The sequence below is a fragment of the Gouania willdenowi genome, chromosome 9 (assembly GCF_900634775.1).
Source record: "Gouania willdenowi chromosome 9, fGouWil2.1, whole genome shotgun sequence".
Lineage (NCBI taxonomy): Eukaryota > Metazoa > Chordata > Actinopteri > Blenniiformes > Gobiesocidae > Gouania > Gouania willdenowi.
Genome location: NC_041052.1, coordinates 37,303,248 through 37,317,295, shown reverse-complemented (window position 1 = coordinate 37,317,295; position 14,048 = coordinate 37,303,248). Strand labels below are relative to the sequence as shown.

The 14,048-nt window shown below is 38.5% G+C and overlaps 1 protein-coding gene across 1 annotated transcript in view; it reads right to left on the bottom strand.

Moving 5' to 3' along the window:
* Positions 1-2,456: 2,456 nt before the first annotated feature.
* The window catches only part of pole (polymerase (DNA directed), epsilon), a 51,059-nt gene continuing 39,467 nt past the window's right edge, over positions 2,457-14,048 (bottom strand). The window contains exons 41-48 of the mRNA XM_028458416.1: positions 10,301-10,433; positions 10,012-10,216; positions 7,028-7,159; positions 6,743-6,936; positions 4,563-4,763; positions 4,364-4,489; positions 2,703-2,792; positions 2,457-2,607 (exon numbers count right to left, since the gene is read on the bottom strand). Coding sequence (XP_028314217.1) covers positions 2,488-2,607; positions 2,703-2,792; positions 4,364-4,489; positions 4,563-4,763; positions 6,743-6,936; positions 7,028-7,159; positions 10,012-10,216; positions 10,301-10,433 — 1,201 coding nt within the window. The 3' untranslated portion in view covers positions 2,457-2,487. The remainder of the gene's footprint in view (positions 2,608-2,702; positions 2,793-4,363; positions 4,490-4,562; positions 4,764-6,742; positions 6,937-7,027; positions 7,160-10,011; positions 10,217-10,300; positions 10,434-14,048) is intronic.

Genomic DNA, 14,048 nt, shown 5'->3' with positions numbered 1-14,048 from the left:
AAAAAAATGACAAATTATGTGAAATATCAAAATAATATCTTTTAAAAAAGGATTTAGTGTCAAATTTAGAGGCTTTATCATTTGTTCTGTGTACAGCAAGTGTCAGAGAGAAGCTCAAAGAGGGATAACCTAATAGAGTTTGAAATGTAATTATTCATGATCTGAGACACCATCAGCATCCATCTACTACTAATAATAATCATCACACAACACGTCATCACTCACTATACAGAAGGAAAACAGCGTTGGATGTGTTTAAGGGAAATGGGAAAATCGATCTGTGCAGCACATTTCATACAGTTTTTTTTAATGTCAAGAGTTCTCAACCTTGGGGCCAGGACCCCATTTGGGGTCGTGAAACACTGGGAGGGGGTCACCAGATGCCTTCAAACAACTAAGATTATTTTTTTTTTTTTCAATGCCAGCCAATTTTATTTGGATATTTATGGAGAAAAATTTGTGTCTTTTTTATTCAATCAAACTAAAAATGTATGTGAAATTAAAAAGAAAAACCAAACAGATTTGGATTGTTGCCAACTGGCGTACACAAAAGTACACAAAACAAGAACACATTAAAAAAAAACAAAAAATTAAAACATTGCAGGAAGATACAGGAAAAGACAAGAGGAAAAACACAGGAAATACTACAAAAATGAACAAAACGACAACACAAAATTACTCAAAAAAATGTACAAAAATACAGAAAATGTCGACCAAAGTCCACCAAAAGACAAGAAAAACACAAAAAATGACTCTGCAAACCCACATAACTTACTAACAAGCAAAATGACAACAAAAATACATAAAAACTACTCCAAAAAATACAAAATGACAGCACAAATACACAATATGACTCCAAAAAACATACATTTTCCAGGAAAAATGCACAAAAGAATTACAGAAATGCACAAAATGCCTCAGAACGAGTAAGAAGAAAAAAAAACACATCCCTGTATTAATGCTCAGATCACTCATTATTCTAAATGCTGACATGTATGTTGATCATGTGACCCTCCAATCAAACAAAAACATTTTTGTGGTCCCGCTGTGATAAAAGTTACCTTCCTCTGCTATACATTTTTGTGCACTCCTTTTTCAAGCTACCATCATTAGACTATACATTTTCCAACTTTGAAACGAATTGGTAGATAAACCAATGGAATTGTTAAAATGCTGCCCATGTATAAGCAGAGGTGTAAGAGTACTGATATATCAAGTAGAACTACTGTTACTTGATTAAAATCGTACTCAGGTACAAGTAAGTCATACATAAAACTCAAGTACAAGTAAAAAGTACCTCAATAAAATAGTACTTAAAGTAAAAGTTACTATAGTTACTTTCACCCCCATGTTTATTTTTGGTAATAAATCTTGCCACGGTTCCCCTGCATACAGTAAACATCTCATGTATAAACTTAAAAAGGGAAGAGACCAAATTTTTCACAATTAAAACTTAATTTATATTCAACAAAGGCATCTGTATAAAATAAAACTATTATTAAATGAAATGACACCAATTAATTCAATGCAAATTAAAAACAATTGCCATTTCCTTCCTGTACCTAAAACTGTGCACAAACCACTAATGAGCACATTAGCTGAAGAGGACACTGAACAACATCATTAGTGCTGATTAATGACTGTACTTATTGAACATAGGAAAGCATAATGATTAGAGACTTGAGGATGTTTTTCGTTATAATTGTGTTGTTCTGTATATTTCTGTGGTCATGTTGTGTATTGTGTTTAGTCATTATTGGCCTGCACTACAAAGCTGGATTTCCTCTTATTGTACTAAAATTGCACATGGGCTACAAGACCTCTAAAATTCATTTTCCGGTAGTGCGCGTGTGCGTACATACAATCTCAGTACGATGCAAACTCAGTACATGACAACAGCTTCAGTCTGTGTTCAAAACAAAACGCGAGGCAGTGATGGTGCATTTAATGTGCCTCAATAACACAGGATAGAATGAAATATAACATAAAACTGCCCTGCGACCCTAAAAACAGGAACAATTGGGTCAGATGGATGATGGATGGAAGTAAAAACCGATGCAACCATGGATTTTATCGATGCAGTCACGCTCTGACCAATGCATCTCGATTTCACCCGTAAATTGTATCGATGCACAGTGAATGACTCAATACACTAGATACACACGGTTGTATCTAGATACTGATTCGTATCGCTTAATCTCCACATGCTTAATCTGAACATGTTTATATCCCGCTTCGTAGTACAGCTGCTCTGTGACAGAGAATGTTTGGATAAGTGAAGCTAACGGAGAGATATCAGAATATACTTATCCAGCTTCATAGTACAGGCAGTTAGTCTTTAAAAACAAGCTCTCAGTTTAAAAACATGGAAAAAGTTTATTCAACATAAAACAATGAATCAGTTTAATAATAATGATCAGTAAAAATGCATCTACAATTATTGAACTCATCAGTGTATCGGGTCATCACAAAGAGCAGCAGCGCTGGCTACGCGTTCTGGCTGATTTGAGGACTCATGGCGAGCAACAGGTCGATGGTTTCCTGGAGGAAGCTCATGTTGTAGTGGGACGCGATGTTTCGAAACACAGCGATCTGCTCTGAGAAGCTCTTTAGATGTGGAGAAAACACAAGACAGACAGAGCGTTAATGCAGACCAATCCAACGGCTGGACCGTGACATTGATTAGGTTTGATTATAAAGACCTTTGCTGAGAAGGTGAGCTCAAAGTTTCCTGCACAGCTGCAGTAAAGTGGCATGTTGGCCTGCTTCACACCTTTACATTTCACGCACACCTGCAGATAGAGGAACGAGCAACAACAATTACACACTTCTGCAGGTGTAGCACAGAGACTATCTGATCCAAGGGTCACATGTGTTTTTAGTGTCATTTTGTTGTTGTTGTTTGTTCTTTTTTATTATTCAGTACATTTTTCTCTTATTTTATGTTTTTGTTGTTATTTTTGTGTGTTCTTGGTATTATTTAAATCATTTTCTCTCAATGTGTCTCTTTGATGTCGTTTGGTTGTTTCTTATGTTGTTTTGTATGCTTCGCTGTTATTTTTGTCATATTTTGTAGTGATCTGGTGTAATTTTCTCTCATTTAGTGTGTCTTTGTTGTCGTTTTGTGTGTTGCTGGACTGGTAATATTTTATTGGTTGTTTTTTTTTATTATTCAGTATGTTTTTTCTCTTATTTTGTGTTTTTGTTTTCATTTTGTAAGTTGCTGATAATATTTAGTATGATTATCATTTTTAAATAAGAATAAAAATGATAAAACCCAATATTTTTAATGGTTTCATTTGTTAATTTTCATCTCTCTCAAAGTACCAACTGTAATGCCATCGTGTATCCTTATGGGTACACGTACCCCCATTTGAGAAACACCAGTTTGGTGTATTTTTGTTTGCATTTTGTTTTTTGTTGGTTAGTGTTTTGGCAGTACCTTTATACATTTTTGTTGTCCTTTTTGTGTATTTTTCTCTCATTTTGTGTGTTGTTATTGTCATTTCCTGCTTTTTTGTTGTTTCGGGTTTTTGAGTCATTTATTGTATTTTTGTTGTCCAAATGTCATTTTGTGTAGTTTTTGTGTTTATTGCATCATTTTTGTGTATTTTTGTTGTGCTTTTATGTATTTTGTGTTTTTGTTGTGGGTTTGTGTGCCCTTGGAGTCCTTTTGTGCATTGTTGTGTTCCTTTTTTCTGTATTTTTGGACATAACATTTTGTGTAATTGTATTTTGTGTCTGTTGTCATGTGTGTGTAACATTTATAGTTTCTGATTTGTTTTGTGTATTTTTATGTCATTTTGTCTTTTTTAGTCATTGAGTGCATTTTTCTGTGTTTTTGTTGTATTGTGTACCTTTTTGTCTATTGTTATTATAGTTCTGTGTATTTTTCTGTTGTTTTGTGAATTTTTGTTGTAGTTTTGTCTTTTTCACTTATTTAGTGCATTTTTCTGTGCTTTTGTTGATATTTTGTGCGTTTTTGTGTACCTTATAGTGTATTGTTGCTACAGTTTGTGCCGTTTTGTGAATCTTTGTCGTATTTTTGTCGTCTTTAGTCATTTTGTGTTTTTTCCTGTCATTTTGTTTGCTTTTGGTGTTAGTTTGTGTGTTTTTCTTGTTGTTTCATGTACTTTTGTATATTGTTATTATAGTTGTGTGTAGTTTTCTGCTGATTTGTGAATTTTTGTTGTGGTTTTGTCTTTTTCACTCATTCAGTGTGTTTTACTGTCATTTCTGTGTATTGAGTTTTTGAATCACAATTTTTGGGGGGCTGCACAAACTGAGTCTGAGGGCCACCAGTTATAGCATAAACATGACGATTACTGATTAGTGATTGTGTGTGTGAACATCATGTTCTGACCAGGTCCTGCAGTGTGTAGCTCATCAGCTTCTTCTGCAGAGCTTCAACCAAAGCCATCTCGATGGACTCGCTCTCGTACTGGGCCTGGCAGTTAGAGCAGAACCACTGAGGCAACACGGATCCATCCTGAGGAGGACACGTCACATTAGGTCACTGAGGCTTTTCCATCCCATCGTCACGTTGCCCTCAGCTCACACACCTGTGCCATTGATGGGTCTTTGCAGAGATCCAGGTCACGGCAGAAGTTGCACTGGTGGCAGATGACCTCGGGCAGGATGTAAGAGTTGCAGGGGTCACGAAAGTAGGCGTGCTCTGAAAACTCTCCAACGTCGACGAGACGCAGGAGGTCTCTTTTCAGCTTGTTCACCTGATTCACAATGTTGCCATCAAGAGAAAGAACCTACAGAGAGAGGGAGAGAGGGAGAGAGGGAGAGAGAGAGAGAGAGAGAGAAAATGCAAAGAAATAGAAGCCTTAGCCATTCCTGTAGTACAGGAATCAACGCGTCAATCACAATCTACCGGTCTATTGCAGAGGCATTTTGTGCACTCGTGAGCAGCAAGACTTCATAACTGAATGAGAACGGCACAGTCACGTAAACCAGATATTAAACCTAACAATTTATCTTCTGACCTCAATTTGAAGGCGCGCTAGCGCACCAATCTGTTCATTTACAACAGGGGGCGCACACACTTTTTCGGCTCGCGAGCCACGGACAGCTCTTCATGATCTACTGTGTTAAGGTGGTTATAATTGGAAAACAATTACATTTTAATATTAACACTATCATATTTATCAATACTATTACAATTATTAAATAAGTATTCAATATTTGTATAATATCATAGCAAGGCACATTTATTTGTAAAGCGCATTTCATACACAAGGCAATTCAATGTGCTTTACATGATTAAAAAGTGCAACAGAACACATTAAACAGTTTAAAAATCAATAAGTTCATTAAATCAGCAGTAAAAACATTTAAAATTAGCAGTAAAAACATTTAAAATCTCCTCTCGTTCATACGCAGTAGAGAAAAAGAAATGTCTTTAACATGGATTTATAAATATTTACATTGGATGCGGACTTGAGCTCTGCTAACAGTTTGTTCCACTTTGTTGTATTGAAATACAAAAATAATATTGAAACAATAACAATTACTTAAAATATATATAAAAAAAATGCAATGAAAAAAAATATTACTAAATATACTGTGTGTGGGTCAACAGTTTGTTTCCAGTCGCATTTCATCTCTCATCAAAGCACATTTAGCGCTACCAGTATTTGTAGCTCACTTTGTTCTTTAGAAGAACTTCAATATCTTCCACACATGTAGGTTGTCTAAAGATGCTGATAATAAATGTACCTGGTCCGGTCGGTGTGTGAGCGGCTATGGGTTGGGGGAGGGTCTTCTTCTACTTATTATTAAAGGTTGTAAATGAACAGGTTAGTGCACTAGCGCAAATGCAATTTGAGGTCAGACGCTGAATTGTTAGGTTTTATTTTTGGTAAAAGTGACTGTGCTGTTGTCAATCATTTAAGAGGTCTTGTAGCCCATGTGCGCAGTTGACAAAAAATGCCTCCACGATCAACCGGTAGATTGCGATCGACGCATTGTGTACCCCTGATTTATAACCTTTAATAATAAGCCCAGAGACCATCACAGTCACCCCAGCTTGAACGGCTACATCATCAGCATCATAACTGGCACCACTAAATGTGGTTTTATTGTGGTTTCATCCCCTCACACACACTCACCGCCTCTATAACTCTGTAATAATCCATGTAGTCCGTCATCATCATGGGTCTGTTAATTCCTCTGTTTCCTCCTGACTGGATCCTTTGATCTCTCTGTGTTTTCCTTTTTCTGATTTTACTTCTCCGTTGCATGAACATCAGCCTCTCAGTGAACTCACAAGCATTTGGTTCATGCAGACGAGGCTTTTGTGTGTTTGTCTGATACAGTGCAAAGATTAGATTTTTTAACCTGGGTCTTTATGAAGTGAGCAGCTGTATTTGGAGCTACTCTGGATTTGAACTGTAGTTTTGGTTCTACCGTGATGGAATGGAAAGGCTACATTTTTTATTAAATCTTTATTTTTAAAATATTTTTATTGATTGTATTTATATTTTTCTTAAATACATTTCAATCTAACTCGGTGCTGAAGTGTTACTGCTTCAATAGTATTATTGTATTCTGATATTATACAAAAATGTAACAATTTTAATAGCTTAAATATTGAAATAATTTTTTTTACAGTTATAAACAGTAGATAGTGATGAACTGTCCGTGGCAGAAGTAGATCGCGAGCTGAAAAAGGTTGGCCACCCCTGATGTAGTAATACCATTTCTCAGTGCAAGTGATATCAATGTGTAATACCTGGCAGACGTATTTGATGAACTCCAGTGCTGGGTTATTAAGAGGCAGGTGTGAACCAGGCAGGATGGGAAACATCTCTGATGTCTGCGTGACGCTTCTGGTGCCCGTCACCTTTTTCTGGATTTTCTGAGTGATGGTGAAAATGTTCTGGGTCAACTCATTGGACACGTAATCCTGAGAGAAAGAAATCATTCCTGTGGGAAAGAAAGCGAAAAAAGGACAGAAAGTTATAGATTTGAGGATTCCTTTCATTTTAAAAACTAGCAGCTCCTCCCAGCATCGTACCAGGAAGTGCACTCAGGTCTCCCAATGCCTGCTGGGAGGCCTGACTTCCTCCTCGCCTCTTCACCGGCGTGGCTCCAGGAGTGTTTCGTCTCAGCTCCTCCTTCATGCTGTGGTAAACGGCTGCAATGTAGGCTGACAGGAACACAAAGTGTGTGCGTGAGGGCAGAGTTGGGAGTCAATTATAATTGTAATTAGCATATTGATAATTAATTACAATTGTGAGATAATTATATTTGTAATTCTAAGTTTAAAAATCTGTTGCTGTTGTAATCATAATCGAGTTCAGATAGTTGACGTTGTAATTGGCATGAAAATTTTATCAAAAAATGTAAATTACAATTTAATTAAACACAAAAACTGTGGAACCATGTTAAAATTCTATGACTAATGCATACGTAGTTAATTATTATTAAAATACGTTTCAGATAACGTTTTCCCACTACCTGTCAGTTCTATTCAGGATCATTTTACCATTTAAAAAACGGGGAAAAAAAGGCTCAGACGCCCACACCAGAAAACATTAATACCAATATTTTCATTTATAAGGAAGCCGAACAACCAAGAGATGAAAAACTAATTGCATGATATATAATATTTTTAATTATTTAAGACAAAACATTATCATAAGAGATGCTAACAGAAAGCTAACGCAAGAGGAGGCTAAGTTTCATGAGGTTCATAAGTTAATGAGGTTAATGTAATTTAACTTTAGTAAGGTAATTGAAACTTAATTTCAGAGAACAAAATAATTATAATTTTAATTGTAATTGGATAAAATGCTGGTCATCGTAATCAGTTGAAATTAGAGGTCGACCGATATGGGATTTTATTTTTTATTTTTTTCTCTTGTCTGCACATGCTGTCAAAGGTCGACACTACTGGAAGTGCAATCATTATGAGACAGCAATGCATGTTTTGTTAATTGTGACCATCACCAGCCCTCCCTAAGGAAGGGTAAGAAATCTTTTATTATAGGGAGGATATAAAAAGGGAGAGCAGTGTTATACCAAAGTGGAGAGGGAGGGGGAAGGGGAGGGGAAAGGGAGCAGGGAGGAGAGACTCAAGGTAGGAAATAGAAAGGGTGGGGAGAATAGATTGTTTTACAGTGAGGGTGAGATGTGAAGTTGTAGAATATATTGTGCTTATTATGTTGTGTAATCAAGCCAGTATAGTGACAAGTGTGAAGCTTAGCTATAATGGTGGTGGCTGTGGACAGGGGGAATGAGTGAGTGGTAATACCTAAAGCAGGTATTTGGGATTAACGCGTCTAAAGTTAAGCCCAGTATGAGTTTTATCCCACATCCCAAAGCGTGCCAGTGCATCGTATACCAGTATATGTGCAAAAAACCGCTACCGCAAACCCAGGAACTGCCCCGGGCCCGCAGATGCAGCCAGGCCAGCAGAAACAGTGGGGGCCAGGGAGCCCCAGGCCACCCCCCCATGACCGAGCAACCCCCCAGACGCCCCCAAGATCCCAGGCTGAGAGGCAGCCACCACCCACAAACACACATTAGGGGGAAGCCCCAAGCAGCCGAGCACCCAGCGCATCCCGCCACTGACCCCAAGGCCCCCCGCCAGCATCCTAACCCACCCCACCCAAGCACCCAATCCCCGAGGGGAGGGCCCAGAGAGCCCCCCTCCCGAGACCCCAGCAGTGGAGCCAAGGCCCACGCCCAGCAGATGGCCAGAGCCGGGCCAAACGGGCAGCCAGCGGGCACTCGCTCCCGCAACGGCACACAACTGATGCAGAGCAGCAGCCCCCCGCCAAAGGCGCAGAACCCACCCACCTGCCAGCCCGCAGATAGCAGGACAGACCTACCAAGCGGCCGATACCGACCTTAACCACCGGAACTGCTGGAGCCGCCCCCCAGCAAAGAGCACCATCCCGGAGTGCCAAGCAACCCCGCCCCAGAGGCCAGCACCCCCCAGCGCACCCACCCCCTACACCGGTGCGGCAGGCCACCCCAGACCCACACGCCGCGAGGCGCGCCCCCAAGGCAACCAGGAGACGGGACAAGCACCAAGCCCCACCCGTAGGGAAGGGGCACCACCACGCCCCACCAGGCCGGAACCGCCAGGAGAGACCCCGCAAAGAGAGCCCCCAGCAGATATACGTAGGGCTTCTATTTCTGGCGGACACTGGAGCACGACGCATTAATCAGCGCAGAGCAAATGAAGCTAAACAGGAAATTAAGCATGTACTCCGCAATAAAATATCGGGTTACTTTTCAAAATAAAACACTTGAGATTATATTACAAATAACTACAGTACATCACCAAAACGTCATAATGTGTAAAAACAAAATCACAACCACTATATTGTTTCCTCTCATGCTGTAACTGTACTGGAAACTGCAGCAACTTTGATTTAGTTCATGTTTTACTGGTGCAGTTTTATCTCTCCTCTGTTGATAAAAAAATGTGGCCATGACAAAACCAGAGTCCAACCTTGTTGTTCTCCTTCGTTAGGAACACTGACCTGTTTATTGTTGCGTTTATAACAAGAACCTTTCACTGCGTTCTCACGCGATTATATAAAGATCGTGAGAACTGCTCTGTCTCGTGACGCCACAGTCGTCCAACCGAAGGCGCAAAACCGGATCAGTGCCGTGGTGCAGCAGAGACGTATCCAGTGGAAATCCCCAGGAACTCTCCCATGCACATGCTATTATTATTATTATTACTTTTTTGTTGTTGTATATTCATACATCTGAATGTATATTTTTTGTTTTATTTCTTTTTTTTTAATTTTTTTAATGGCTACGCTAAAAATTGGCAGATGGCCGATATTGAAAAAAGTTCATATATCGGCCCAATATATCGGTCCCGGTCGACCTCTAGTTGAAACTGAACATGGATAATTGAAGACGTAATTCTAGTTAAAAATGTAATTGAGCCTAACCCTGTGTGAGAGTACAGCATGGACACAACAAAAATATACATAATATATATATATATAAATATAAATCAGCTCTTTTTTTTACCTGAGACGATCATGAGGAAGTACTTCTGGCAGGACGCCGTTTGGGGAAGATACTGCATGATATTCCAGCTGCTCTCTATCAACTCCTCCACTTCGTCCATTTCTGCATCCCTGTCATCTTCTTCATTATCCTCTTCATCCTCCTCATCCTCGCTGCCATCCTCGTCTCCTTCCCTCTGTTTGTTTTTCTTTGGCTTGGCTCCCTCCTTAGCAACAATGGTAGCGTAGACGCGTCTTATAGCTCAGTCAACTTCAAATAATCAAACTCACTCTACACTGGGTTGCCGTACCTCTCCGTACATGACGCTGGAAGGCAGTTTGCCCTTCACGCCGCCGTAGTTGGCGGAATCCATCCACAGCAGAAAGTCCCAGCATCGCGAGAAGGAAATGGACAAAGAGTGGAAGATTTCTCTCGAGTGGATGCTGGTAAAGGAAACATGTCAGCAGAGGATTTGTCACTTATTCACGGTAAATACGGTTATTTTAGTTGATACTGATAAAACCTGTTGTAGAGATCTCTGTACAAAAGCCATAAAGGACAGTTTAATGCAATAGAAATTCAACACAAAAAAACACATTTTAATTCTAACTCTGCTGTTTTTCATCTGTATTTCTAGCATTTCTCAAAGTGTATACACACTGTGTTTAAAGGTTATAAATTATAGGTATTTTATATTGTGGTTACAGCTGCAAGTAAATTTCAACGGGAACGGGAAGTATTAAAAAAATGAAATAGAAACTTTTTATGGAAATTATTTATTGCAATTAACCAAAGATTGGGAGTAATTTCAAATAACTGTATCACATCCAAACAAAACATTTCTACTGGGGTTGAAAAAATTTCCAAAGTTGGAAACTTTAAATGAGAACTGAAGGGAAAAAAACATGGAATTTAGAAAACTGAAGGTTAGCCCTAAACAGTAGGGCTGTAGTCAACCAAGGAAATGGTTGGTCGACCAAAACTATGGCACATGATTAGCCTACCAAAAAAAAAAAAAAAAAAGGAGAATGAAAAAAAAAAAAGAGCAGGTGCAGAGGAGGACGAGGAGAAAGAAAAAGAGAGACAAATATTTAGTTTTGGCTTTTTGTGGTGCAGATTTGCTTTTACACACAGACCATTTATGATATGAACCTTATTCAAGCTTTGACCAGAACCCGACAAAGCAAAAGTGAAACCTACAGGTCCGACAGACATTAGGTATTTACATCAGAGCCTGACCTGAAACTGACAATTAAAACCTATTTTTTCCTCATACAAATGACATATTTACATTTGTTTTAGTGGTAAGCCTGTTTTTAATAATAAACTGTTGATGTCAACATCAGATCAGCGCACGGGAAACAAACGCACGTCAAACACAGGTGTGCAGTGCACGCCGCGGCGTCAGAGACAGAAGTGGATCTATTTACATAATCCACGTATCAAATATAAGAATAATCCATGTTCTTGTGCAGAAAAAGGATTGATTTAACAATGGATGCTTGTGCTTCAAGCCTGTCTTAATTTGTTCTCTCTCTGCTCTGAGGACAGCACACTCCAGGACAGCTGAAGTGCAAAACGTTTTTTTTTTTGCAGAGCAGTACGTACTTACAGCTGTTGCTAGAATAGAATCATGTTTAGGCATTAAATACATTATATTTGATATTTAATATTTAATAATTATCATCTATATAAGTGCATTGAATTTTTTTTTACAGGATTGAAACTGATACTATTGCTGGTGGACCAATAAAAAATCTTGGTCGACCATGACGCCATCGACCAATTAGTCGACTAAACGACCAAAGTTGGCAGCCCTCCTTAACAAAGATGTTAAATATAGTTGAGAAAATGTATTTTAGCATAATCTAAAACAGTGGTTCTCTACCTTTTTTATCTGAATAATATCCACTGTTACCCAGGAAGTTTATATTCATTTGTATATGCATACACTATGTATATACCAGTAGTCATTTTAAAGATGAAAATCTTTTAATCAGAATTAATGTAATTGAGAAGGCAGCAACAATTAGTTAAACTGACAAATAATGGGCGTGACAAATCATGAATGTGCTTATAAGTGATAATAATAGATCAACTTAAGTAACATTAGGTGGGAAAAGTGGTGGAAAGGGTTCTTAAGTGCCAAAAATGTCTTAAAAGTGGAAAAAATGTGCAGAAAAGGCATTGAAATTTTATACAGAAGTGGTAATAATGGAATAAAAGGTGATGATAGGTTAAAATATGGCAAGTTTTGTGTAGTTGCAGAAAAAGGGTAAAATGTGCAAAAGTTGGCTCAAGTTGTTCAGAAAATATTCCTAGTTTCTTGAAGGCATCTGGCGACCCCCTCCCAGTGTCTTTCCGTCCCCATATGGGGTCCTAACCTCAAGGTTGAAAACCCCACATCTAAAATATCTGCATCAGTTATTTTAAAATTACTCCCAATTTCTGGTTAATTCTAATAAATAATTTCAAGTGCTTATATTTTTGAATATCTCTAAAATTCCTGTGCTTGTTCCTGTGGAAATGTACCCAAATTTTCTGCTACTTTGCACACGTAATCACAATATAAAATAACTATGATTTATTTATTTTTTTTACTTGTCTGCACATGCTGTCAAAGGTCAACACTACAAGAAGTGCAATCATTATGAGACAGCAATGCATATTTTGTTATTGCAATAAAATAAATTGATTTATTTTATTGCTTAATTGTGACCATCACAAGCCCTCCCTAAGGAAGGGTAAGAAATCTTTTATTAGAGGGAGGATATAAAAGGGAAGAGTAGTGTTACACCTAAGTGGAGAGGGAGGGGGAAGGGAAAGGGAGCAGGGAGGAGAGACTCAAGGTAGGAAATAGAAAGGGTGGGGAGAATAGATTGTTTTACATTGAGGGTGAGATGTGAAGTTGTAGAATATATTGTGCTTATTATGTTGTGTAATCAAGCCAGTATAGTGACAAGTGTGAAGCTTAGCTATAATGGTGGTGGCTGTGGACAGGGGGAATGAGTGAGTGGTAATACCTAAAGCAGGTATTTGGGATTAACGTGTCTAAAGTTAAGCCCAGTATGAGTTTTATCCCACATCCCAAGGCGTGCCAGTGCATCGTAGACCAGTATATGTGCAAAAAACCGCTACCGCAAACCCAGGAACTACCCCGGGCCCGCAGATGCAGCCAGGCCAGCAGAAAGAGTGGGGGCCAGGGAGCCCCAGGCCACCCCCCCACGGCCAAGCAACCCTAAGCAGCCGAGCACCCAGCGCATCCCGCCACTGACCCCAACCCCAAGGCCCCCCGCCAGCATCCCGCCCCCACACCCACCCACACCGAAGCACCCAACCCCCGAGGGGACGAGCCCTAGAAATAACTATGATTTATAACCTTCAAAACCTTTGTATATACACTGAGAAACGCTAGAAATACAGATGATTTTATATTTGTTGGATATGCAAGTATCAGATGTCACATTCCCTATATGCTAGTCTATGTGAGTGTCCTCCAGGATGGTGGGATGGGTGGGTGGGTGGTTGTTAAGTTCAGTGTTTGTGTGTATATGTATATGTAAAAAAAAAAAAAAAAAAAAAAATCAAAAAAAAATAAGGCAATGTCAGGAACAATACACACTCATACTCGCAACTCTGTCAACATTTCTAAATAAAAAGAATATATATATATATATACATATACATATATATATATACACATATACATATATATATATATACACATATACATATATATATATACACATATATACATATACATATATAATTAAAAAAAAGAAATACAGATGACATTTTTGCAACTATATTTAACATCCCTATTAAGGGCTCAGTTTTCTCAACAGTTTTTTCCCTTCAATTCCCATGGAAAATTTCCAACTTTGAAAATTTTGCAACCCGAGAAATGTTGTTTTTTTTCTTTCTTTTTTGAATGGAGGCTAATCTTTATGTTTGGATATGATACAGCTTTTTAAAACGACTCCCAATTTAATGTTAATTCCTACAAATAATTACATAAGAAGTTTATACTTCTTATGTATGTATACTGAATATTTACA